Source organism: Emys orbicularis, chromosome 6, assembly GCF_028017835.1.
Source record: "Emys orbicularis isolate rEmyOrb1 chromosome 6, rEmyOrb1.hap1, whole genome shotgun sequence".
NCBI lineage: Eukaryota > Metazoa > Chordata > Testudines > Emydidae > Emys > Emys orbicularis.
In genome coordinates this window covers 101,568,345-101,594,787 of record NC_088688.1, presented here as the reverse complement: position 1 = coordinate 101,594,787, position 26,443 = coordinate 101,568,345, and the positions used below count along the sequence as shown (strand labels likewise).

The 26,443-nt window shown below is 40.5% G+C and overlaps 1 protein-coding gene and 1 non-coding gene across 2 annotated transcripts in view; one reads left to right on the top strand and one right to left on the bottom strand.

The window, feature by feature from the left end:
* LOC135880559 (transducin-like enhancer protein 4) overlaps positions 1-26,443 on the bottom strand; it is a 118,764-nt gene that overhangs the window by 6,810 nt on the left and 85,511 nt on the right. Inside the window, exons 9-15 of the mRNA XM_065406887.1 lie at positions 7,576-7,695; positions 7,031-7,084; positions 6,258-6,410; positions 4,319-4,451; positions 3,980-4,173; positions 3,710-3,786; positions 893-1,142 (exon numbers count right to left, since the gene is read on the bottom strand). Of these exons, the coding sequence (XP_065262959.1) occupies positions 893-1,142; positions 3,710-3,786; positions 3,980-4,173; positions 4,319-4,451; positions 6,258-6,410; positions 7,031-7,084; positions 7,576-7,695 (981 nt within the window). The remainder of the gene's footprint in view (positions 1-892; positions 1,143-3,709; positions 3,787-3,979; positions 4,174-4,318; positions 4,452-6,257; positions 6,411-7,030; positions 7,085-7,575; positions 7,696-26,443) is intronic.
* Positions 21,545-21,646, top strand: LOC135880728 (U6 spliceosomal RNA). Its single transcript, XR_010561505.1, has one exon. It is a non-coding gene; the product is annotated as a U6 spliceosomal RNA (small nuclear RNA).

Genomic DNA, 26,443 nt, shown 5'->3' with positions numbered 1-26,443 from the left:
AAAATTACACGACATCAGGGAAGTACTTAAACTTGATCTACAAAATTCAGTAGTGAGAGCTATTTAATCTTAATTAGCATCAAAATGCAAAGACCTGCACCCAACTCCAAACACTTCAATGTTCCTGCATTTGACAGCTTTTATAAAAGGTTTCATTTTTATACTCTGCTCATTTCAGTACATTAACCCCTTGATGACTGGGTGTACCAAATTCTGACATACCTCCGCCTCCCATTTTAATGAGCCCTGCTGCCACCACCAAGGAGGTATTAGGGTCACACGTTCTGCACAGTTTTGCTGTAGCAGCAATTACAACATCTCATCAAGAACAGTAAATGACAAGAGAAAAGTTGCCAATAATGGTGCATCTTGTTAGCACATGCAAATAATTTGCTGTTCCCAGTAACAATTTAGGGAGATTTTTAAACTATCAGAATACAAACATACATGCACATGCATGGACCATATATTAGAATACGCGTCTACAAGTAATTTTTAGCACATGAAAGGATATAAGGCTTAAACACACACCCATAATGTCAAAGTTTATAGACAGCATCTACACTACTATTTTTGATCTTGCCTCTTGCCTATATAGTTTTAGGGCATTTTGTTTTGTCGGGGGGGAAAAAGCACATGTATTATAACAAACACACCAGAAACTGAACAACTTAGCAGTACACATAATAATAAAAAGAACCTGAATGAAACTCACCAATCAGTACCAGCTGAGGAGCTGGTTCTCAATGCTGATGATACTAATTGATCATCATAACCCATATCTTAACGCTATCATATCACTCTTGCGCAATCTGAATATTTTCTAAACTGCTTTCTTCTACCCCCTCCCCATCTGATCAAGCTTCACTTTCATTCCTAGATGTTCACTTACCAGGCAGTCTAGCTGAGAGACAGGGCTCTTGTTCCCTGGGTGGCTGATGTCCCAGACTTTGACACATCCCTTTCCACCAGTATACACGTGTCTTGTGGGGTTGCTGATGGTAACTGCACACACTACTTCCCCGTGATTCAGAGTGTTGATCTGACGAGCATGGCGAGGGATTCCTGGTCCAATGAGGGCATCAGGAGGGAAAGGTACAGGTTGCATCTGACCATCTGCACTTACATGAAATGAATAAGCTCTGAGGAAAGGAGAAGGGGAAAGTGATTTAATGAGTTACCTCTCGCATCTATTTAAGAAAATATAACAAGATACATAGGCCAATATTTTCAAACTTGGCTGTGTACATTTTGGCATCTAACACCATAGTAAGGTACCTAATGCAATGGTCAGATTTTCAGGGGTACTGCACACCCTCACCTTCCGTTTACATTAACAGTAGCCAGGGGAACTCAGTACTTCTGAAGACTTGAAGTTATTAGCAGTCTAAATATGGATTTAGTCACCTATCGTTAGGCATCCAGTTTTGAAAATGTTGGCTTTAGTCGGCTCCACAAGGCAAGTTATCCAGACACAGACCAAATAGCTTTTTAGGACTCAAGCCATGTGCTTCTGATTTCTGGAGTGAGTAGAGATATGTGAAGCTATCGTTTCCAACCTTAAGTTTGCATGTGACTGGGTCTGAGATTTGATATGCGATGTGATATACATACATAGCAGAAGTAGGGAAGCCCACATCAGAGCCTCCCTGAAGACAGAAATAGCAGGGAGCATCTCTTCAAGCTTTAAGGAATGGTTGGTTCCAAGGGGATAGATAGGTGACTATTCCCTTAGAGGCTTTCATTTATGAACATGAACCCTCAAGACAGTATGAATGGGATTACTTCATTGGCTTCACTGGCTTTCACTGAACTGAACGGTGGGGTGCACATACCTTAAAAGCTTATATTATATTTTACAGCACTGTCAATAGAAGGATTGAAATCAATGACACCAAGGAGTTAAGGTTTTTAGGCACAATTCCTGAAATGGCAGTACAGCAAAAATGTGCAAGTAATTTGTTGTTGTTGCACCGATATGACAAGCACAAATCCCAATTCCTTTTGCTGGAGTCAGGACTCTCACCGAGAAAGAATGTGTTGTGTGACTGCCAGTTATGCCACCTGTGAATAAGCGATCAACAACTTCATCTCCAAATATTTTCTAGGGAGAACACTTAGCTTGTGAAATTGTTTTGTTTTAAGATGTGACATATTAAAGAGTATATATTACTGAACACAAACTTTATTAGATGACTCCTCTATACACATAAATGTATGGTTAATAGAGGGTTAGTTTCCACAGACTACCTAATTCATGGTAGTACTGATGAAAAACACCACACAGTTGTAACAGTAGAGATATGAAAATAGCTCACCATCATTTTGGAGGTGACTATTGCTTTAATTGTTGCACTGAAATTGTTAGTTTAAAAAGGCAGCCTTTAAAATCCAACCATTGTATTTGTTATTTAAGTTACACAATGTGCTAATATTACAGCGGCTTTTTCAGCAGTATAAAAATTCAACCATATTTACATCATCTCCAGTTTTCCCTTTTTTATACTCATAACCACAGAATTTTCACTATTTCTGCATCCTATTTTCTCTCTTTTCTTGTTCCGGCAGGCCTGAGTGACAAATTGACACTTCACTTTATGACACTAAACACATTCAAGCAAAGCTCAGGCAGATTTGTTTGGTTGTTGCAGTTAAAAGATACAAACTTCCTAATTTAAGTAGATTTGGTTTCCACTAGCAGATTTCTATAGGCACTACCTAGAACAGGGGTGAGCAAACTACGGCCTGTGGGCTTTGGATCTGGCCCGCGGGATTGCCCCCAGTGCCAACTCCGGAGCAAGCATAGAGCCCCAATGAAGTTATCCTGGCTCTATGTAGGTACAGGTACATCAACACATAGCAGCTGGCAGAAGACAGCTTAAGATAAGTAACACTGGGGGAGAGGGATACAATCATAGTATGTACAACTTTTATATATTAAAATCAAGTTACATCAACTATACCCAAATATCCCTCAACCTCTCCATTTTTAGCTACTCTATTTTTCTTTTAAGTGTCACAAAGGAAGTGGAACTTGAGGCCCTTCAAATAAAACCCAGATCAATATGATTTGCATTACTATTTTTCCCCTCCCTCTAACTCAAGAGGGATGTGAGTGGAGAGTTTATGAGCCTGGAAAAAGAATTACACAGCAAGCAAAGCCTGTTAGAATAGGTCACCTTTTCTGGTGAGTTCCATCAAGGATGAATTTGAACATTATGAAACCATAATTCTTTTCAGTATTTTCAATCAAACAAAACATTTCAGCGTTCCTTTCTCTGCACACTGCTGTTTATAGCATCTAATAAGTTTGCAAGTGATTGCAAGGCTTTCATGCCCAATGGAATTATTTTTAAGCTGAGAAACACAGTACAGCAGAGATGTATACCAGAGATCCCTTTACAATTTGTATTTCTATACAGAGATGGGTCCCCTACTTCACATTTAGAAAAGGAGCCCCCTCTCCCCACCACAGACTCTCGTTGCTCTATGCCATCTGATACCTCCTAGCTGGTAGTAGATTTTAAAAGAAATCTCCAAATAAGCTTTTAAAATAAAAACAAGGATTAAACCATGCTCTCTACCCCCTCAATCCTAAACTTACTTCTATTCATGCAATGGTATTCAGTAGCCCATGGGAAATCTAGCCAGCAAGGGAACACTACTTCAGTAAATGATTAACTTCATAAGTTTAATGTTTAAAACTCACGGTTTTCCTCCTGGGATGCCTGTCAGATTGGGAGGGATGCCTGGGACTCGCATGTGATGATGTGGATCAAAACCAACCTGCAGTTTTCCCCAAGCAGAACAAAAAGATGTATTAAGCGAACACGAGTTTCGTTTACCTCTTCCACAACATATTCCCCAAATTAGAAATAGGTTGAACTAGATTTAACCCTGCATGTCTTTAATTTAACAGGACCCACCCCTCACCCCCCCAACTCCAAACATATTCGCATCCCCTGGGGCAAGCACTTACCACTGGAGACCTCCCATAAGCTGCTGCTGCTGCTGCAGCAGCAGCTGCTGCACTCATTTGAGGGGAAATATTATGCAGCCCAGCATACGCAGCTCCTGGACTGGTCAGCTCCCCATTCATTCCAGCATGTGGTACAATTCCAAACGGAGCAGGATAGGGACATGGTACCGCCATCGGGGTCCTTAGACTGGAAACTGTTGAGGGAATAGTGCTCAATTTAAACAGGTATAAGTGATGCTCAGCACTTCAAGGAAGAGAACGACAAACAGAAGACACAGAATGCAGTGTTGTAAAGGACTGAAAAGTTAGATGCTTTTCCAGAGGCCAATTGTTACTAACCTAAAGGGTCGACTCCCGGTGGCTTGCCAGGCCCGGGCCTTAATCCAGGAGTAGAATTGCTGCCTGGAGTTGGAGCATCAGTCCGTGGAGTTGGGGTATTTGATTTAGACACAGGAGTGGTAGATTTCTCATTCTAATATTAAGAGAGGCAATGAAAGACACTTATTTTACTTTTTGGCTTCATATACAAGATATTGTAGATGACAATTAAAATGTGGTTTGATTAGTGAAACCTAGTTTTCAATTTTTAATGCTCAGCACTGGCAATGGAAAGAAGCATGCAGAGTGACTGAAAAGGGAAGGGTGACAGTAAGAATTAATACTACAATTCACAGCGTCTCTCCTTTAGGTCACTGATGTGATTCAGGATAAGGTCAATGACTGAAAATCATTACCATCTGACAATCATATTAGCAGCATATGTGAAACCTGTTGGTGGTCTCAATCTGCTCCTGGTGGACGTGTCCACATCATGATTAGCACCTTTGTTGACCGTGTGAGGCCCAAAATCGGACAGACAAGCAGACTGAAATAGTCGACTCACCCTAGCCGTGATCCCTATAAAACAGGGTTGAGGCACAATGATGGGGGTAGTGTGAGGAATCTTGCACTGGCACTGTTGTGGAATGCCTGTTTGGTGGACAAACAGCAAACTTCTGTGTTTAAACCGGTCACTCCAGCACCTTTCCTGAGCACTACATTCACTATAGAACTGCTTTAAATAACGATGTGAGAAGTGGAAGTGTACTGATATGTCGAGAATTGCAGGAAGAGTTACAGTGCAGCTTAGGGTTCAGTGGTAGCCGTGTTAGTCTGTATCAGCAAAAAAAACCAAGGAGTCCTTGTGGCACCTTAGAGACTAACAAATTTATTTGGGCATAAGCTTTCATGGGCTAGAACCCACTTCTTCAGATGTATGAAGTGAAAAATACAGGAGCAGGGATAAATACATGATAGGATGGGGGTTGCTTTACCAAGTGTTAGGTCAGTCTAACGAGATAAATCAATTAACAGCAGGATACCAAGGGAGGAAAAATAACTTTTGAAGTAGTAAGAGAGTGGCCCATTACAGATAGCGGACAAGAAGATGTGAGTAACAGTAGGGAGAAATTAGTATTGGGGAAATTAAGTTTAGGTTTTGTAATGACCCAACCACTCCCAGTCTTTATTCAGGCCTAATCTGATGGTATCCAGTTTACAAATTAATTCCAGTTCTGCATTGGAGTCTGTTTTTGAAGTTTTTTTGTTGAAGAATTGCCACTTTGAGGTCTGTTATTGAGTGACCAGAGAGACTCAAGTGTTCTCCTACTGGTTTTTGAATGTTATGATTCCTGATGTCAGATTTGTGTCCATTTATTCTTCTGTGTAGAGACTGTCTGGTTTGGCCAATGTACATGGCAGAGGGGCACTGCTGGCACAAAATGGCATAGATCACATTGGTAGATGTGCAGGAATGTGATAAACTACGGTCACCAAAAGGAAGGGAAAGACGACCCCACACACACACTTGCAAGCAACCTTTTTTTGCATTGTGGTTTGTGACACAAGTCAAGGAAGACTCTTGTAAATGACGCATCCAAGCTGGAAGCTGAATTTACTATAGAACCATAGCACAAAAAATATGTCAAGGAACTTGGGTGTACTTTTTTTTTTTATATATCCTCAGAATGACATGTTTCTCTCCTTCCCCACCTGAAAAATTACCACAACACAGGCACATCCATCATCTTTTTACATTGGTAGTTTATTAAACCCTTCTAATCTCAAAAAGGCCTCTGCGCTTTTTAACCACCATTTTGCTGCATGCCTTTAAAGTAGAAATTAAAGGAACTTTATATTCAACGTGAAGTTTACAGATCCCATTAGAAATTCAGATATGATCTGGTGGACGTGCACATCTGTGTACTCTCTCAGGTCAGGAGTGTTCAAAATCACTTACAAGGCTAATTTCTTTGGATTTTGAGGAAGGAGTACTGCTAGAAGATGCAATAGAGGCCGGGCTAATCGGTGCATCTTTCTTGAGCAGTCGGGTCTTGTCCAAGCCATTCTCTCTTGGAGAATGTGCTGGGCTCCCTCGAGGGGAAGAAGGATCCTATAAAAGAACAACATGGGTTAGTGTAACATCTTCTAGCAGCACACAGCACCTATCCTCAGTAATTCAGACTTCTGGGGAAGATCTCTAAATAAAACGTGAAGCATCACTTGACCAGAACTGATTTGGTTCATATGATTTTAAAATCTAGATGTATAACAAAACAAACATAAGTAATAGTTAATATTGTATGTTGTTAACTAAGTGCCATATAAAAATAACGATAATCCTCAGGATATCAAAGTAGTTAATTACATTCCTCATGTTACAGGTGGGGAAACTGAAGGCACATAAAAGGCTAATTGTCTTGTGCAAGGTCACACAGAAGATCAGTGGCAAAGCAGGAACAGAACACAGGCACCATAAATATCAGTGCCCTATCTGCTTTAAGATTGGGGAGGTAAGATTTTATTTGTTTAACTATATAAACTGCAGAGAAGAGCTCTTCTGAAGAAGTGTTACTGATATAAATAATATTTTAGAACTGAAACTATAAAAAGATTAAGCCGGATTTCTTTAGCAGTTACAAGCCCCTTTGTGAAGGTATACATCTGACCTACACTGAGATTTGAGAGACACCCTCAATTATTGTAAGGTACAGGAAGCAGTATAACACATACCTCATTGGAAACATCAACCACCAAGTTATCATCACTCTTTTCACCATCACTGTCCTGCAATGATAAGTCAAAATTCTTAAAAAATATCCAAAGGTCTATTGTCTCTTTAAAAAGCAAAAATATCTATTAATATATTATTCAATATTTTCTATTTCTTTGGTCTCATTTAAGCTGTAAATAATAAATAATACCTAGGTCTTACATTATATATAAGAAGTGCTTTACATTTCATTATCCCTGTTTTACAGATGGGGAAATTGAGGCATGGAGAGATGAAGTGACTTGCCCAAGGTTACCAAGAAAGAACCCAGATAGAGCTCAGGTCTTCTGATTCCCAGTCAATGGGCTACATTGCCTTGCAGATATTTTGTATTTTTACAGGGCCAGATAGTGTTAGGTGCTGGACTCCTACAACTCACATTTATGATCAGAGCCTGTTCCTATTTGGTCCATGGTTTAAAAAAAAAACAACCAAACATGTTGTGGTTGCTGCAACTTCAGAAAACACTTAGGTTGGCAATATACCATGTAAATATTTTACTCACATAACGAGTTGCTATTTCTTTCTCTTCTGTTTTCTGCTTTTTGCTATCTGAAGAGTAATCTGTTGAGTTCCTATGCTTCTCTGCTGTTCTGAAACTAGCTGATGGAGACACAGAAGAGCTCTGAAATTAGAGGGGAGAGAGGGAAATGTGACCACACATTTACACAATCTCATTTCTGATGACTTTCAACAGACAACCTGAAGGTGGTGGTGGAGGTGGTTTTGAGGTCTTCTAATGGATAACAGTTAGAGCTTTAATCAATGATAGCTAACTAATAAGATTTATATTGACACTTTGAATGAAATAATTGGTAGATACTTCTGTATAAATGATCAATTACTGGAGCACTAGTAGTTGAGGTCCAAAAGGACACAGAGCTGCTATGTCTTAATTTAAGAATAGTATTTTTTGCCGTGGTTATTGGGATGTTTACTTTACAAATATACAGAAGGCTACCAGGAAAAACAAGGAGGAAGGAAGAATGGCTCAAGATAAGCAACCCCTCAGCAAATATTTGAGAGTTAAGGAACAATGCCAGAGCTATATTGGCTTTGATGATTTTACCTCTAGCTCTAGCCAACCTACAGGACTGGTTTTGACCAGAAGAGTCAAAGCTCAGAAACACAGAAGAACAAAGGAACTGTTGCAAGGTTTAAAAGGGACTCTTTCTCAAGAGAGAAGGGATAGTTGTTTGGGGAAACCAAGCTGAGACGCAGGCTCAAGGGTGGGTGCTGGGGGTGTCTGAAGGTAGGCCTGCCTACGTTACCGCCAGGGGTTGCTAAGCCTTTAGGAAAGATATTTGCAGTTTTGTTTCAGGTGTGTTGTCCCAGGATATGAGAGGGGCAAGGTAGGCGAGGTAATATTTTTTAATGGGATCCACTTATCTTATTACCTCACCTACCTTGTCTCTCTTTAAGGAAGATAGATAGACATGTGTGTAGACTGTTTTAAAATCTTCTCTCTAATGTTTTGTTCCTATTGTTAAAACAAAGAGTGCTTTTGGTTTTCAGAAGGCTGTTTCGTCACTATATACCATTGGTCACAGACTCCTGAAGGAGAGAACTGCAGGTGCCCAAGTTCTGTTGGTACTACAGGTGTACTCTAGTCCAGGGTCTGGACAAGTAGTGAGGTGGAATTTCACGTTTCTCCCCAGATACGTAACTGTATAAGGCACAACAGTTGAGGGGGTGCACTCAGAGACCAGAAAGAGGACACAAATGTGCAGCCAGACCTGTAACTGTGACAGTCACCTACTGGAGCATGACATTCTACATTTAAGGGAAAGGAGGATCGGGTGGGATAGAAAAAAATCATTAACTATCTATTGATGTACAGTATTAACTTCCTATGATTTTATTCTGCTGTTACAAGCAGGAAAGAGAACACAAATTAACTCATAGTGTATTCCCAGAATTTAATTGAGACAGTCTATATCTTGAAATACAAAAAAGGATATAAATGATACAGCCAGGTTGATTCATTTTTTATGGGCTTGATCCTGCCAGGTGCTAAGCACTCTGGCTTTGATCCTGAAAAGCACTTTAGCACATGGTTAACTTTAACTCCCAAGTGTTTTGCAGAATCAGAGCTGATAATAATGAGGAGGAAAATAAATGTTTCTGTTGAGCCAGCACTTGAAGACTATTTGTCCACCTATTTTATCTAAAAACCAAAACAAACGCAAGATTTTTGGTCTATTCTTTAAGGGATTTTTTCCTCCCTTGGGCACTATTTTGTTTAATTTTGTATTATGTCCCAGATAACATATTGATTTTTTAAGCGCCCTCCTCTCAAAGTTAGACATTTATTTTAATGGTTATACAAAAAATGGAGTTCAAGCCGAGAAATTAATAATTATATTTTTTAGAAGTGTTTTCCTTATTGCTGAATCTTCCCCCCCACCATTTTATTTATTAAACCAGGGGTTCTCAAACTGTGGGTCAGGACCCTAAAGTGGGTCACAATCCCATTTTAATGGGGTCACCAAGGCTGGTGTTAGACTTACTGGGGCCAAGGGCCGAAGCCAAAGTCCCACACCGCCCGGGGCGGAAGCCAAAGCCCGAGCCCAACTGCCCTGGGCCAAGCTAAAGCCCAAGGGCTTCAGCCCTGGGCAGGGGGGCTAAGGTTACATACGCCCCGCCCAGGGCAGAAGCCCCTGGGCAGGTTTCCCCCTCCTCCCCCGGCCCTGGGGCTTGGGTGGGCTAGGGCTTCGGTCCCCCCTCTTGGGGTCGTGTAGTAATTTTTGTTGTCAGAAGGGGGTCATGGTGCAATGAAGTTTGTGAGCTGCTGTATTAGACCATTACATTTTGATAACGATAAAAGAATACTTAACCACAGAAGGTAGCTGTGGATGCTCTAGTCATATTGGAGAATGCTTTCCCTATTCCTGAACACTGAGGTCTACCTTAAATGTATTTCTCTAATATTTCCCACCATTGCAAACACTGATTCAGCTTTACTAGGGGTAGCAATGGTTGGAGCACTGGTATAAACAAGATACTGGCTGTCACTGGGATTATAAGCATCATTATATTGACCAGTTTACGAGCACTTGTGCTAGGTTTCCTGAAGTTGTCTCTACATGAGCACTTGCAAAGGAGCAATTGTGGAACTGCACCAGTGATAGCAATGGTGGAGAATTTTTAGCAAAAAAGCCTGATGTAGTCACTGTCAAAAGGGTTTAAGTCTTCTTGCCATGCTTGACCAAAAGTCCCCATATTAGAGTAGGCCATAAATTTTCTGTCAATGGTTTTCCCAATGAAAAATGCAAATTTGAAATTTTCCATGGAAAAAGGTCTATGAAATATTTAGTTTCAGGTTGGTCTGCCCCAAATCTGAAAACTTCATGTTGTTGAACTAACCCAAAATGTTTAGTTTCAAATCAGTTTAATAGAATAATAATAAGCTGCATTCCCCCCCAATCAGTGCATTGCCTTATTGGCCCTATTATCTCTTTTCTTCAGAGGTCCCTCAAGCACTGCATTTCCCATAACACAACGTGGCTACCCCTGACCAACCTCTCAGGAGTGCCTCATAGGAGTCATATGACTCTGGGTGCATCATGAAATATGTAGTCCAACCAGGGAGCTAACTTCATAAGAGAGAACAGGGGCATCAAGCTCCTGAACTAAGCTCCCATAAGCCAATGTGCTGCTATGGAAAAAAAATACAGTTTAATTTTGAACTGCCTCAAAATGATGTGTTTCGGGTCATTTCAATAAACCAAAACATAACACTTTGATTTCAAGAGTGTCAAAGTGTTTCATTTCATTTGAAAATGTCAAAACAACATGTTTTGAGATTTCTGACTTTAAATTTTTCATAATTGTTGTTGCATTCAAAGTTCTGAAATGTTGACATATTGTCCGAATCTGAGAATAAAACAAATGCTGAAATGTCAACATTTCTCATTGGACGGAATTTACAATATTTTCTTCAGCTCTTCCCCATACACTTCAATAAGGGTTTTGAATGTATGAGTAAAGCAACATCAGGACAAACATATGTCCAGTGTAGACTTTAATGTATTCGGACACCACTGGCATGTCTCATATTTCAGTGTTCTTATAAAACATTGAGGCTCTGATTCTGAACTGCACTTAAGCATGTGCTGAAGTTTCTCCCTATTCAGGAAAGCACGTTAGCAAATGCTGAAATCCCACTGATTTAGTATTATTTACTATAGAGGATGCCCTTTGCAAAAAAGATTGTATATGAGAATTAAGAGTACTCCTTTACATTCATATTCATTTCATAAATTGGGAGGAGGCAGCTTATAATTTGAGTTCAGTTCATTACAGCTTAACTTCACTGTATAGAAAGTAATTTGTTTTAAAAGGAGAAAATCATCACTAAGCAGCAATTAGAATGATGTCTAAAGAATCAGAGTAAACTACTGCACTTATTTAAACAGAAATATTTATTTTCATGAATTAGAAACCACATGGTTTCATTTTTCTCAATATAGTTAACCTTGGTACTGCAGATATCATTTTAATCCTTGATTTTGCTGCTCAATAAAATTATAATTTAGAGCTCCCTATTAGAATGATAAAGTAGTTAATTATCACCAGCACTTAAAGGATGATCACCATATTGGGCACTGGGGCAATGCATACTGTTTAATGGCGTAATTGCTTTAAAGTCCAATCAGACTTGATAATAAAGTGGAAAAATCCTAAGCAGCCCCATGCAATGGAACTTTTTGGCTGGTGGTACGCAGAGAAGCGCTAACAAGATGTAAGCAATAGTACTGATAGAAACAAACTTGTATTGGCAACAAGAGAAGGTTTAGTTTTGTTTCTTCACGAAAAATCCAGTTGTATAGATACTACTAGAGATCACACAATGCAAATTTCAGTTATTGGATTATATTTGTAAAAATGTGAACACACATCCTCCCCCAGCCCACACGCTTTCTTCACATTGATCACCACATTTGTGAAGATTAAATTTAGAGTTCTGTGAACAGGAAAGCCTGTGCAGTTAGTGAATTTTCTGAATTAGTATAAGGTGACTTGTCTGCAAACAGCCATTATTGTCCTTATGTTTTTATCCTAATTCAGGCTTTTCTGCATATTAAAACAAGATTACGAGTAGCTTATACATCTTTTAAGTATTACAGTACACTTAGGCTTGGTCTACACTTAAAAGTTGTATCAACCGTGACTGATGTAGCTATGCTGACAAACTTCCATTGTAGACAACTGTCAGTGGAAGAGTGCTTCTGTCTATGTAGCTTATGTCATTTGGGGATGTGGCATTCCTACAGAAGAACATCTTCTGTCAGCTTAGGCTGCATCTACACTAGGGAGCTATGCTGGCACAGGGTCCACAGGGTAGACACTGCCTTACTTCTTAAACTGCCACAAACATTTCTCAGCCAAGGTACAAAGAGTTTCATCTGCCCTTTACATCATGACAAGAGAAGGGAAAAGAGAAATTGATTTTACTTTCTCATCAATCCCAAACAAAATCCCTGTAATTTGCATGTGTGATTGGGTGAGTATAATTTTGTAAGGCTGCTTTAAGGCTATTTAACTGTTCCAGATTTGGGTGTTGGGTTGAAGCTCAGGAGTATGAGGTTACAAGTTAAAGTTTCAATCACATTCTTGGGTACAGCATGTAGCTTGACACTTTTTAGGAGAGAAAATGAAGAATAACTTTCCAATTGAAACTAAGAGGGACAAAAGGATTAGATAGGCAGAATGCAATTCCGCAACTAGAATACACAGGGGCTAATATTACTTCTGCTGAAAGAGTAATTGGATCTTCAGTTACAACAAGCGGTTAGGAGCTGGGCTGGATTTGAACTGACAACCTAGAGATAAAAAAGCTTCTGAGCTGGTATGGTTCACTTTCCCCCACGCCCCTAGCCCTTCATTTTAATTCCTGCCCCTCAGGTTTTGGAGAGGAATGAAGGCTTGGCTTTGGGCCAGTTGCTGAGAGGACTACAAGGCTAGACTTCAAGAGTGAGATGCAAGAAATAGCAGCCTAACTCTGGTCTTCTGCATGGAGCTTCAGTTCAGATTTTAAGCAGAGATTTTGTAATGGTGTTGACAAACCTAAAATTGCCCCTTTTACAAAATAGCACAACTGCCATGGCCTGTTCAGCCAAACGACTATCTAGATGTAACTGTGGTTGTGTATCAGATGTCTACAAGTGACACTGGCATCTGTACAAACCTTTTTCCTGAGTCTACACCTAGGGATCCTGTGGGAGATCCCATGACTGAAGGGCTGCACACAAAAAACCTCCATCAAAGCACAGTTTAGCTGTCAGACTTCGCTCTGTTTTTCGATTAAAACATCAAGGCTCTTTTAACAGCTTCCTTTAAAGAAGATGGAACAGGGTTGCTGCTTAGAGAAATTAAGTGATTTAGCATTATGTCTTAGCAGGCTGTAACTTAATGGGCCAGAATCCTCCTCCTCCTAACTATTAAAATTTATAGAGAAAGAAAATCTTTTCACACTGCAGTTTTCTTCAATAAACTTTTAATCTACTAGAAAACCAAGCATTTTCTCGCTAAGCAGTATTGAGTTTGTTCACATCTAGTAATTGAACAAGACATGGGGAAATACATTCTTTGGTGATAGTGGCTGTTTTAATTTCTCTTTTAGCAAAGAGGCACTGTATTTTCATTTTTAATACATGCAAAATGGTGACCCAAACCTACTGAACAGATAGAAGAACAGCAAGGCTCAGCACTTTGACATGTACATTTAGTTCATTTAAGAAGCACTACATCAAATACAGTGTTGGATCTTTAGCACAAGACTGTAAAACAGTGGGCTCTGTGTTTCCCACTATGTTTTTGTACAGTGCTGAGCAACACTACACAACAAACGAGACCAACACTCTCCAGGAATTTCATGAGGTGGCGTATTCCCTCTTTGATATTTATACGGTGCCAGTTACAGTGGAATGTAGGTGCCAGAGACAGCCTGAAATATCTCCCCTGACCATGCACAAATTAATTGATCATAAAGAATGCTATATAAACCTCTTATAAAACCATAAATATCACACAAGTAGCAGTGCAAACATCAATGTGCGGTCTACTTGTAATAATTAATACTTCAAATTACTCGAAAAAACCAAGAATTACTATAACCTTTTAAACCTCAACTTCCACTGAAAATTACTTGCATTACCATAAATGGCTCACATAGCACAAAGGAAGAAAAACAAACAATCTAGTAAGATCAAGCACAAGGGCTATCCAACCTTTCCCAAGCCCTATAGCTCGGACTACCATCAGCTAGCTCTCTTGGATGGCTAACCTTGCTTGGATAAAAATTAAGTGATAATTAAATGAAACCAGTGTTAGAAATAATGACTAGAGATGATAGGACCCCCAAACCCTCCCACACAAAACTGGTAACTCTTGAAGCATTTGTGACTGTGACCATTACCTGCTATAACTCTATAACACTAACAAAAGGATGTATTTTAAGTGAAATAATTAAAACAATAATTCCTAACAAAGTGGGAATTATGGAGATAATTGACCATCCTGAAGTATTACACAAACTGCAGTAAAAACCAAGGATGTTCATTGCTAAGGTCAATTATGATATAATTATCTGAATGACATTATTGCTGTTATAAAGTCTGTTCAAAGTATATGCGAAACAATAAAAATGGATGCAACACGCATCACAGGAAAATGACTTCAGAGGAATGCTAGCTCATTGACTGATGCTCACACTTAGGGCGGTGAAATACAAAAGCCAACGTTAGGATTCAGACTCACTCCAGTGTTTGGTTTGGTCCTTTTAATTTTTTAAGGGAGATGTGAAATCAGCAACATGAAGCAACTGAAGTATTGTAACTCCTACAAAAGTCTGAGTTAAGACTGTCCATAACCAGACTTGGCTGGTTACTGACTTGGGTCAAAAGGTGGACCAGCTTCCAGTCCTCTTTAGGGGTATCAAATGCAGTACAATGCTGCACTAGTTCTAACCTTATGCCAGACAGAATGGAGTAACAATCACAAGAATATTCTCTCTGCCTGAAAACTTAGCAGCTAAGCCTTTGAGCGCCTGGGCTTAACTTTCCTCAAAAGTCCCAAGGCCAAACTCTCTAGCAACCCTCCTTGCCAATGAAAGAGATTAAAAAACTAGTATTTTCCAACATGGCCCTTCACTTATTTTGTGTGTGTGGAGGGGGTGGGTGGGTGAGCACACTATTTTGATCTAGTTATAGCACACTAGCTTGATTAGAGTTAAGATGGGTACGTTTCCTAGGGCTGGAATTTACACTTTCCAGCTCTAGTGTAGACATACCCAAAGATGCCTCACTTCACCCAAACTGCAGGGTCACATTCATCCCCTCTCCTCAGCCTCCTGTCTCAGTTATTAGCACAGAGCCACAACAGTGTAAAGGAAAGAAATAGGGAAACAAACTGGGAGAGAAACAGCCACTGATAAAGATGTATTTAAAGAAACACCAGAAAAAAGAAAACAAAATTCAGGAAGGTAAAGAAGAAAAATCAAAAACAAAAAGAATAATCAATTATCCTGATTATTATTAAGGAAAATTTCATCAAAATATTTTTAAAAATTCTCCCACACAATATAGCTTCTGAGTGGTTCACAAAATTCAACCAGAATTCCTTTCAGTTTGCCAGAATGCATACATATTCTCTCTCTCTCTCTCACACACACACATACACTTTTAGTAAACGGAGAGCAGTGGTTGTTAAATTTTGCTGCTCAAGATACTGTGTAGTGTGTTTACATCTACCAGTCAAATCACCAAAGTAATCCATAGCTCAATCAAAACTCCCACCATATTGCCAAATGGTCTAAACTAGTGGAAATGCCAACCTTTTTCAGTTTATCCTTGATTCTTATTGTGACATTCCCTGCTCTGGCACCTGAAAGGCAGCATTACACTCTGTTCTCTTTATCTATGGCCTGGTCTACACTGGTGGGGGATGGGGGGAGGATGGGATCAATCTAAGTTACGCAACTTCAGCTAAGTGAATAACGTAGCTGAAGTCAACGTACTCAGATCTACTCACCGCGGTGTCTTCACTGTGGTGAGTCGACTGCTGACGCTCCCGTCGACTCTACCTGCGCCTCTCGCCCTGGTGGAGTACCGGAGTCGACGGGAAGAGTGCTTGGGGGTCGATTTATCGCGTCTAGACTAGACGCGATAAATCAACCCCCGCTGGATCGATCGCTGTCCACCGATCTGGCGGGTAGTATAGACATACTCTGAGACAGATGCTTGGGGCCAGGTTCTGGACTATCAAGCTATCAGTCAAGATTACTTGCCTTTCTCTCTCACATTTTGACTGCCCAGGATCATTTCTCCATTGATCCTTTTCAGGCCCGGTCTACACTACAAAGTTAGGTCAACATAAGTTGCATTGATCTAGTTGCACATGTCCTGCACTTAAATGGGTCTCCCACCTATGTAAATGCCCCATTACAGCAACACAGTAACACCACTGCCCTAAGCGGCGTTGAGCTATGTTGATGTGCTGAGGGCGACACAGCGAGAGTGTAGACACTGAGTTACTTATGTTGACCCTAACATTCCTCCAGCAACTGTCCCACAGTGGCCTACACTGACCAATCTAGTCACAATTGTGAACTCCACTGCCCAGGGTTCCCAGAGAACAAGCCAGCTACACACTCCAGACGTGTGCCAGCTTGGAGTAGACAAGAGATATTGGATCTCCTGGGCCTGCGAGAAGAGGCTGTGCAAACACAGCTATGGACCAGCCATAGAGACGTGGACATCTACAAGCAGGTTACACAGGAGATGCAGGAGAAGGTACTACAGGGACCAGTAGGAGTGCAACATGAAAGCAAAGGAACTGCGTCAGGCATACCAGAAGGCCAAGGAGGCCGACAGTCGACCTGGTGATGAGCTGCAGACCTACTGCTTTTACAAAGAGCTGCATGCCATACTTGGCCGAAACTCCATCACCGACCCGCAGACAACCATGAATACCTCCGAGGAGCCCAAGCCAAAGACTCCTGACATGAACAGCCATGACAAGGAGGATGGGGGACATGCAAGTGGTGGGGTCTTGCTATGCCACAAGCCAGGACCTGTCTGAGACTCCACCACAGTCCAGTCAGTCCCTGCAGTTGAGCACAGGTGAGGATGATGCAGGGGAAGGAACTTGAGAAATATAATTATATACTACCCAATTAGAGTGATATACCGATGCTACTCCCAAGTTAACAGGATACAGCTATCGACTGTTTCATTAATTTATTTGTACTACAAGAGGTAGTGGTACCAAAAAGAGAGAGAGGGTTTTCTTCTTTTCATTCCCCTGTGGCAAGGGAGGGGTATGAGGAACAGTTTATGTATACAGGGGCGTCGCTTGAACCCTCCTGAGAAATCTCCATGAAACTTTCATGGAAGTACTCTGCAATCCTCTCCCAAAGGTTTCTAGGGATGACCACCTTATTTCTTCTTCACGGTAGGACACCTTCCCACATGACTCGGTGATAACTTCAGTAGGCACTATCACAGTAAACAGGCTAGCAGCATATGGGCCGGGTGGCTTTGGAAGGCCAGCAGCAGCTGCGCTCTCTGTGCCTTTATTACCCCCGGAAGAGATATCAGCTAAAATCATCCATGCCTGTGGAAAATGGTGCCAGTATTCAGTTCCATTGCCCTATCCTCAGTTTCATGCAACCAAGAAATTCCCTCCCTATTTCCTTAATCTCTGGCAGGCCATACTCCCCATGGCTCGTGTTGTGAATGGCATCATGCATAAGCACTCTGCAGCAGAAGCGTCAAGAAGCACGTCTTGTTTAAAATCTCAGGGGAGCAAGGGAAGGGAGTTCTGAGTCTTAACTTTCACTTTCTGTTGTGACTATATGGACAATCATGCCTTTGGGTGTTTTACCTGCAGTAGCTGCTGTTATGGCCTTGCAGGGTTTCCGCTCTACACCTGTGGAATGCCCGAGCCAGATAAGGAGGAGAAAGAAGAGGACTCGGGATGACATGTTCAATGAGATCCTGCAAGCCAGTGCTGCATCAGACTGTGAGCAACGGGCTTGGAGGGTGAACACTGCAGACAGCCTGGAGAAGGAAAGAATGGACAGGAGGCAGGCCCAGGAGGCCCAGCAGGAAGAGGAGAGGGAGATGCACCAAGACATAATGGGGCTTCTCTGGCAGCAAAAACAGATACTGCAGACTCTTGTGGACCTACTGGTTTAACAAACACAATCTTGCCTTTCTTTTCAGTCTATGGAGAACTCTATTATAGCACCTCCCTACACTCTGCTGAACATTCCATGCGGCATCAGGGGCCACATCCCTACCCCTGCCACTCCACCCCGGGGGACATTAAGCACAATCACAGCTTCACATATACTGACCTGAGAGCGCCACGGTTGCTGTATGTGTAGGTAAAATGGACATGAATGTAGCCCTTGCAGTTGATGCACTCTGTGGCAAGGTGCTCTGTTGCCAAAAAAGGGGTATGCGTGCTGTCTAAAACCCCACCCCAGTTCAGGAACCTCACTGCTGCAAATCCTTCCACTTTGTCCTGCACATTGCCAAGAGTCACAATCCTGTGTAAGAGGAGACAATTAATGGCCCTGCACACTTGCATGACAACAGCCCCCACAGTGGATTTACCAACTCCAAAATGATTTCCCATTGACCAGTAGCATTCCTGTGCTTGCAAGTTTCCACAGTGATATTATGACTTGATTCTCCACTGTCAGTGCAGCTCATATTTGGGTGTGTCTGCGCTAGAGGGCTGGGGCAAGCTTGACAGACAGATCCACGAATGTGGCCTTGTGCATCAAAAGTTCTGCAGCCACAGCTCGTCATCCCAAACATTACAATGCAATCCCACCAGTCAATGCTCCATTCTTGGGCCCAGAAACAGTGCTCCACCATCTGCAGCTGCTTCAATGCCACCAACAACCATAAATTGGTTCTTGCTATGCTCCATAACAGTTGTATTCCTGCTGATTCAGTTCCTCTCATGGCTCTGCACATACTGGAGGATTGTGCATCCTGTGTTTGCAATGCCTAGGACAACAGTGCAAAGCTGTGGAGGCTTCATGCTTCTGTCAGAGATGGCAGAAAGAGAGGAGGGCTGTGGGGGTTTGTGGTATGTTTTTAAAAAAAGGCGTGAAAATTATGGGCTAAAGATGACATTATGGGATAGATACATTTGCCTGCTGGGAACTTGACTCCTTGCTCCCAGTCACCCCTGAGCAACTCATTTCTGCCCCACCGTGCATTGCCAAAACATCCCACAAGTGCGCTGGACAGTGGCAGGTAGCATGCTGGGATACCTACCCATGGTGCACCACACTTTGCATTGACACAAGCTCTCCTGGTGAGTATACACCGTGCTGATGCAAGGAGCAAAGTATGCACTCGCACAAGCAACATACCGTGGCAGTTTTATGCCACCGTAACATGCACTGACCATGTAGACCTGGACTGAGTCTTGTTAAAAAGAGAGATCCCTTCAGTGGTATCTGAACATGTTTTTCCTTCTGCCTTTCTGTTACTTCCACTCCCCTCTGATGTAAAATTCTTTCATCCTCTCCACCATTAACCCACCCAAGGTCTCAGTCCAGTGCATTTTCCACTCATTCTATTGAATCTTGCTTCAATGATTTCCCTCAAGAACTCAGTCTGCTGTTTGATTTAAGTTGAGCCCTCCTACCTTCTTCAAAATTCAAACCAACCTGCCTTTCATGTATGTGTTATCCTTATAGACTTTAGGCAGAACTGTTCCACATCAAACTGCCTTTATATTTTCAGTGGCCATTCTATAGCTTAGCTAGTGCTTCTTATATGAAAGAGGTCTCTTAATTCACTGAGGTCTATGGGCTTGTCTACACAAGAAAGTGTTTGCCAGTATAGCTATACCTGTATTCCTCCTAGTTTAGACACAGCTTATACCACAGAAGAATTCTTTTGACAGGGTAGTTTATACTAGTTCCCTGAATGAATTAAGCCATACTGGCAAAAGGACTGTGTTTGCTGGTATAACTGTGTCTACACCAAGGCTTTCGCTAGCATAGCTATGTTGGGTAGGAGTGGGGGGAAATCAAAATGTGTCTACACTAAGGGGATTTGCTGGAATACCTATCCAGTATTTTCTTTCTAGTACAGACAAGGCTTAAGTAAACTTATTGCATATTTTCACCTTCCATTGCCCACAACTCCAGTCACTCCCTCTGTTTACCCAATCCGCACCTTAATTCCCACTCAGCCGCACCCGGACTGAATCAGTATTTGCTTCCTTTTTCTCTGTGGCTAGATTCTCAGAACTCAGATGGACTGTCTCAGTAGTTTTTAGTGTAAAAAGCTAGGAAAGCCACAGTACAAAGCTATTTCACATCACATGGCCCTGTCTGAGCTACTGGGATTGACTTAAATAATCCAAGGTTGTGATGATTATTTTTTTATACAATCTATAATTAAAAATGCAAACTTTGATGTTTTATATGGCATTTTACCCACTAATTTACTTCACTAATTGCAAAATTAATGAAGTTAATTAGTGGATAAGACTGTCACATAAAACATCAAAGTCCAGATGTTTAGTGTCTCTGTCAGAACAACTAAACAGTCAAAGAAATCTGGAATAAAAAGAAAATGTGTACGTGCAGCAGTTAACTTTCCATACCCCAATAATTTCAAAATTAAAAATATCCAAAATATCAAAAGATGCTTTTTACATTGATGATCTAGTTGCTCTGGCAGCGCCACTATAACATTTAACGTAATCTAATTAAATGAGAAGGAATGATCTGAAAGCATCCAAGTCTAGATCTTTAATCATAATTACAATAATGGTGATAAATTCAAAATTAACATATCACTACTCCAGAGTCTGAATGCTACATTCATAAACTGGCTCCGTGCTAATTCCAGTCAAGTATTTCAACACTTGTACCATCTCAGTTTTGCTATAAAACTAGGCTACACAGTGGAGGTCAGAGATACCAGGCAATTTTGAAGCATACTTCTATCAGCATGGGCTGTTGCTTCTCTGGCCTCTCCTGGTGTACAAGCACACAATGGCAAGGAAAACAGGTGTTTAAAGCAATGGCTGCAGCTGCTAGTTAGCCTTTCATAGGTGGATCTTTAAAATAAATCCTTTAAAATACAGCTTCCTCTGTAATCACTGACTGTGAGAGATATAACACAGGTAAGGCCTAATCCCTTACTTACACGTTGAGGGTCAAAAGATAGAGAAAAAAAGAACCAATGCACGTAAGTACAAGCAGTGAAGTAGTTAAGGAGCACAGCTGTGAAGCAAAGACAAAAGTCAGGTTTGGGGGAAAGGATTTCTAAGCACAGATACAAGGAGGACTGTAGCAAGGATAACAGGCATCTTTTGGTAAGGAAGGCAGTTTGAATAAAGAAATGGATGGGAGGTAGAATATTAGAAAAAAGTTGTGGAAAAATAAAAAGCTTTTCTGATCAGTTTATAGGGACTTCAAGGTTCAGCGATTACAGCTCAGCAGCATATATTTTAAAATTGGTACAACACAGAAATTAGCATGGTCCCTGTGCAAGGATGGCACACAAATTTGTGAAGCATTTCCATCAAGTCTGCTCTTGTCCACATCTGCCAGCTTGTAAATATTGAAGTTAACAGATGGCAACAGCCAAGGCCTAGTCAAACAGCCTCCATTCTAATCCATAAAGCAATTCACAGGGTCCTTTCTATATCACCCAACCCCTGTTTCAATTTCTTCCAATTCTAAGAAAGCTTCAGCACACCCTAGACTAGACCACATACTCCAAAACAAATTTGGATAGAATGAAGAGTTTCATAAGAACATGTTAGCACACAATTATAGGTAGTATGTGCAACAAAGGACGTGATACAGTGAGAGAGCCCAAGGGTGTACATGAGCTGCAAAGGATTTCTAGCCCTAATGATGTCTGAAACAATACGCATTCTGGAGTAATAAACATGTGAGAGCAAAGGAAGACAGACAGACAGAACTCAACCACAAATTGCATTTCTGGTGTTTTAGAAAGAAGAAAAAATACATTCCAATATCAAGAATTAGTCTGTATGAGAGCAGCCCCAACATATAAAATACCAACAGTTACTTTGACCTAAAGCAGACAGATCAAAGGTCACAAAGTTATACAGATTCAAAAGAATTGAGGGTAAACATAACCATCCCTGGGAATCCGAAGAATAACACAAAAGCCAAGGAAACATCAGATCCTCTTTTCTGTTCTCAAATGTTATGGGGTTCCAGTTACTGAACTTTCATGCAATTTCCTAAGGCAGAGACCGGAGACACGTAGAGCAGCACCACCAAAATGGAAACGAAGAAAGGGGAGTATTGGGAGTGAGCTAGTAAGAGGGAGAGCGATCACAGGATAAGAGAAGCAGTTCAACTAGCCATAGCATTCAATACTGCAATTTAATTGTGGACTCACCACCATGAAAGACAGAAAGAATGATAGCTATCAGCCTGTCTTACTGGCTCTGAATTCTGCAACTCAGGAGCAAAGCACTTACTATCTTTAGGCATTCTTCAAAAAAAAGTGAGGACTGACAAAACAATTCCAAAGCCCAGCATGGTTCAAGGACGCTAGTGGTAAATGCATTTTTATGGCAATTGAATTTAGACAAAACACACAGTTTTAGAATAGTAGGAAAATGCTAAAAAGAGAAGGTTTTATACTATCAGAAAAAGCAAATTAAACGCTTATTTGAAACCTTAACATATAAAGAACCAATATGTAAGAAACATTTATAATAAGTATTGAGGAATCCCTTTGAAAAATAAATAATCTTTTGGTTAGAGCTCTCAAAAAAAAAACCTAAGCACAGTAAAATACTTACAATTTAATTTCGGATTGTACATTATACAGCAAAAAACAAGCAGAATGTGCAATATAAGGTCTCAAGCAACTAGGGGTCGTAAAAATCACATCAGAACTAGGAATAGAGGTTATTAGATAGAAAACAAAGTCTGTGCCAAAGATTTCAAAGCAAAAATGACCAAGCTGTACACTCAGGGGACAGTTAAGTGGATTCTCTTTTTCCTGTAGATTGGTACTAGCAACATCCTCCAGGGATGAGAACTCCCTATTTGACTCCTGGCTTTGATCAGGAGATAACCAAGCACTAATTAGCTTTCTTTTGTTTCAAAACCACACAGCTCATTTCTGAAGGCAGACTCACGAGGAATTGCTTTTAATTTCTCTCAGCGTGCATTCTAAACAATAATACTTTGCTTCCCTTCCCCCCTTTTCAGTTCCTTGAAACTGGCTTTTTCTTTTTAAACTCAGGTTAGATTCATGGGGGTGGGGGTGGGAAGCATCTGGTCTCAGTTTTCAAATTTGTGGCTCTCATCCCTTACACTCTTGGGGCAGCTAAGCTGCTTGGGGCAAAAACCGTGATTTTCTGTCTGTAAAGTATCTTTACTGCTATATAAATAATAAAAACAATTAATGTGACCTGCTAAAGAAATGATTTGGGACAATCCAAATTATATCAATAGTTTTACCAGCGCAGTTGTGCTGATGCAAGTTTGTAGTGTAGATCTGCCCTTGCACTATTTGGGCAGCCATCTTTTAAAGCTGAACACTCAATGAATTCATTAACTAATCATTGCATTAATTGGGTGCTAAAAATATGAACAGGAGGTATTGAGCAAGGCTGAAATCCGTATCTCTGTTATTTGTATGCAACATACTGAAATATTGCCAAGAAAGTAATCTTTGATCACTACTGCTCTGCTTTCCAGCCCAAATAACATTCAAGCACATTACCAGTGCCTGACTTCATCTATTGCATTTTCTTAGGAATATAAAATAACTGTCAGAAGAGGCCCTAATTCAGGAAACGATCCCTATTCAGTGAAGCTCTCAAGCATGTGTTAAACTTTAGGCATGTGTAACTTCATTGAAGTCAAAAAGTAGCTAAAAAGTCTGTGGGATTTAAGCATGTGCTTAAGTGCTTTTCTGAATTGGGGCCTGAAAGCCCAATTTGTCACAAAAAGAATTTTCCCAAGAATAGCTCTTTAAACCAAGGATTCTAGTGGATAGAGTTATGGGAGAAGAGCTCTTCCAACAGTCTTGAAGCATTACCATCCAAGTCAGGGCCCAAAGTGAATCCACTATACATACCACACCTACTTCAAAACAGCAGGTAAATAATATATAAAACAGTGCTTGTGCCAACTTTTTGATGTGCAACAGACTAATATCGAAGAATTATGCAAGAGGCAGCAGTAGCTTTTACTTTGCTGTGCCTTTCATTTTTTATATTAGACAGGTCACTCACTTAATTTTTTAAATGTTAAAAGCATGGTCAAGTACTCACTTTAGTCTAGCTAGAAATGTTTTGATGTCAGCAATGAGCAGCCAATAAATTTTTAATTCAGGCTAGAGCAACTGAAAAACAGAACTCCATGTCTTGTACTCTCCTACATCCTGCCAAGTAGTTAAGTGTGATAACTGGCATTCATACACATGACCTTCTGTTCTACTCAAATGAGTTATCTTTAGATGCTTTGAGAAGACTATTAGCTTATTTAAGTACTTCATAATATGATCCATCTTTCCTTTTGCTTTTGTTAAGAAAAGACTGCAGTAATCCGCCTAAAACAGTGTTCTGGCAAACACTCCTAAATTATGTAATTCACCAGGTTCAACTCTGCTGTTACAATCACTTTCAAGGAAGACGGGTATAATACATTATCATTATAGTTATACAATCCTGAGTTGAATTTTCCTTGGCTGAATTCCTAACATTTTAATGCTGAAATTGATCTGTTTTAAAAACATCATGTGAAAGGTTTTTAAATACCATACATACTCAAACTCTTTATTTTAAATGGTTTAGAAATGAGCTTGTATAAACAAAACAAAATAAAAAAAAGCTTCTGTTCTCTAATCTCACATTAAGTACATTTTAAACAACAACAGGCATGTTTCCAAACAAACTATTGCAGTGTACAAATTACCCAGCAGGGATAAAGATAACAATGCCTCTGGTGTGGGTTTAGCTCCTATAGCAAAGCCAGATATTTCATCTGGGTTGTCTTGGAAACCATAATGTTTCATTTATTTATTTATAAAAATGAAAGGTGTTCATTCCAGTTTGGGATGAACCCTGAGAAGCTGGCATTAACAAGTTTACTTAAATGACATTTTCAGGGTGTTTCCTATTTACAAGGTAATACTGTACACTGGATTAAACAAACAGGTGGAGGTCAAAGGGCCAAGAAATATAATTAACCCAAGATACATGGATTACTGGAGTTCAGATAAAGGACCCAAAAGTTACTTTTATATTGAAATGTGCTCTCCATCTTCTCAACCTACCACTCTGACCAACATGTTCAAAATTGGTGCACAAAGTTAGGTGCCCACGTCCATATGCAGACATTTACGTAAGTGACTTGATTTTCAGAAATCCTGAGTGCCCAATAATTTAGGTGACCAAATATGCATTTTAGTGTTTAATTTTAGGGTTTGGCTATGAGGGTTCAATCCAGACAAGACTGACATCATGCTGCTAGTTGGGGTAAACAAGCAGAAGACCTGGTGAAGGTTATAATGGCTACAATGGCAGTAAGGGAGCATGGCTATAATTTGTAACACAGGTTCACAAGTAAGGGGTCTTGTTAGATCATGTGCTGCTTTGGTAGCCGTTCATGTCAAATGCATTTTTTCCTCCTATTGTTGGTAAGAGGAGTGTACTTTTCAATAGAGATCTTGCTACAGTAAGCCACGTTTTTGTCACTTCCAGCCAAGACTGGTATATGTTCTCTACATATACCAACAGGACAATGAAGTTAAGCAGGTACCAATATTCTCTGCTACTAAGAGGGACTTTTACACTGAAAGTACAAAACACTGCTGGTGGGTTTCCAGGTGGAATTTACGTGCTTGGTTTAAAGTTATAAAACCTTACCGCAATTTGGGACCTATTAACTTTAGAGACCGTCTCATGTCCCATGTAACATCACGTTGGTTGCTCTCAGGGGTAGTTATCAAGCTACTGCCCAACGATATCAATAAGTTGAGGCCTTCTTCTCTATAGGGGTCCTTAACTGATTCCTACTTAGTTTGCTAGTGCCCAGATATGTTGCCTTCTGGTCATGCTACAAACCTACAGGTTAGTACTTCTGGCCCATGTTTTGTTTGCCTACATCTAATTAAGTAGATAGTCTTGTGAACTGTAAAAGACCAAACATTTTTGCAATGGACACAAAGTTATCTTCAGCTGAACTTAAAGTAACTGAAGCCACAATTCATCTAAAATTTGACTGCCTTATATGACTCCAAACAAAGTTTCAAGAAGGAAACGTACAGAATTTCTATAAATGGCAAATGAGTGTCAGACAGTCAGTTATGCAAGGCAGCGGCTAT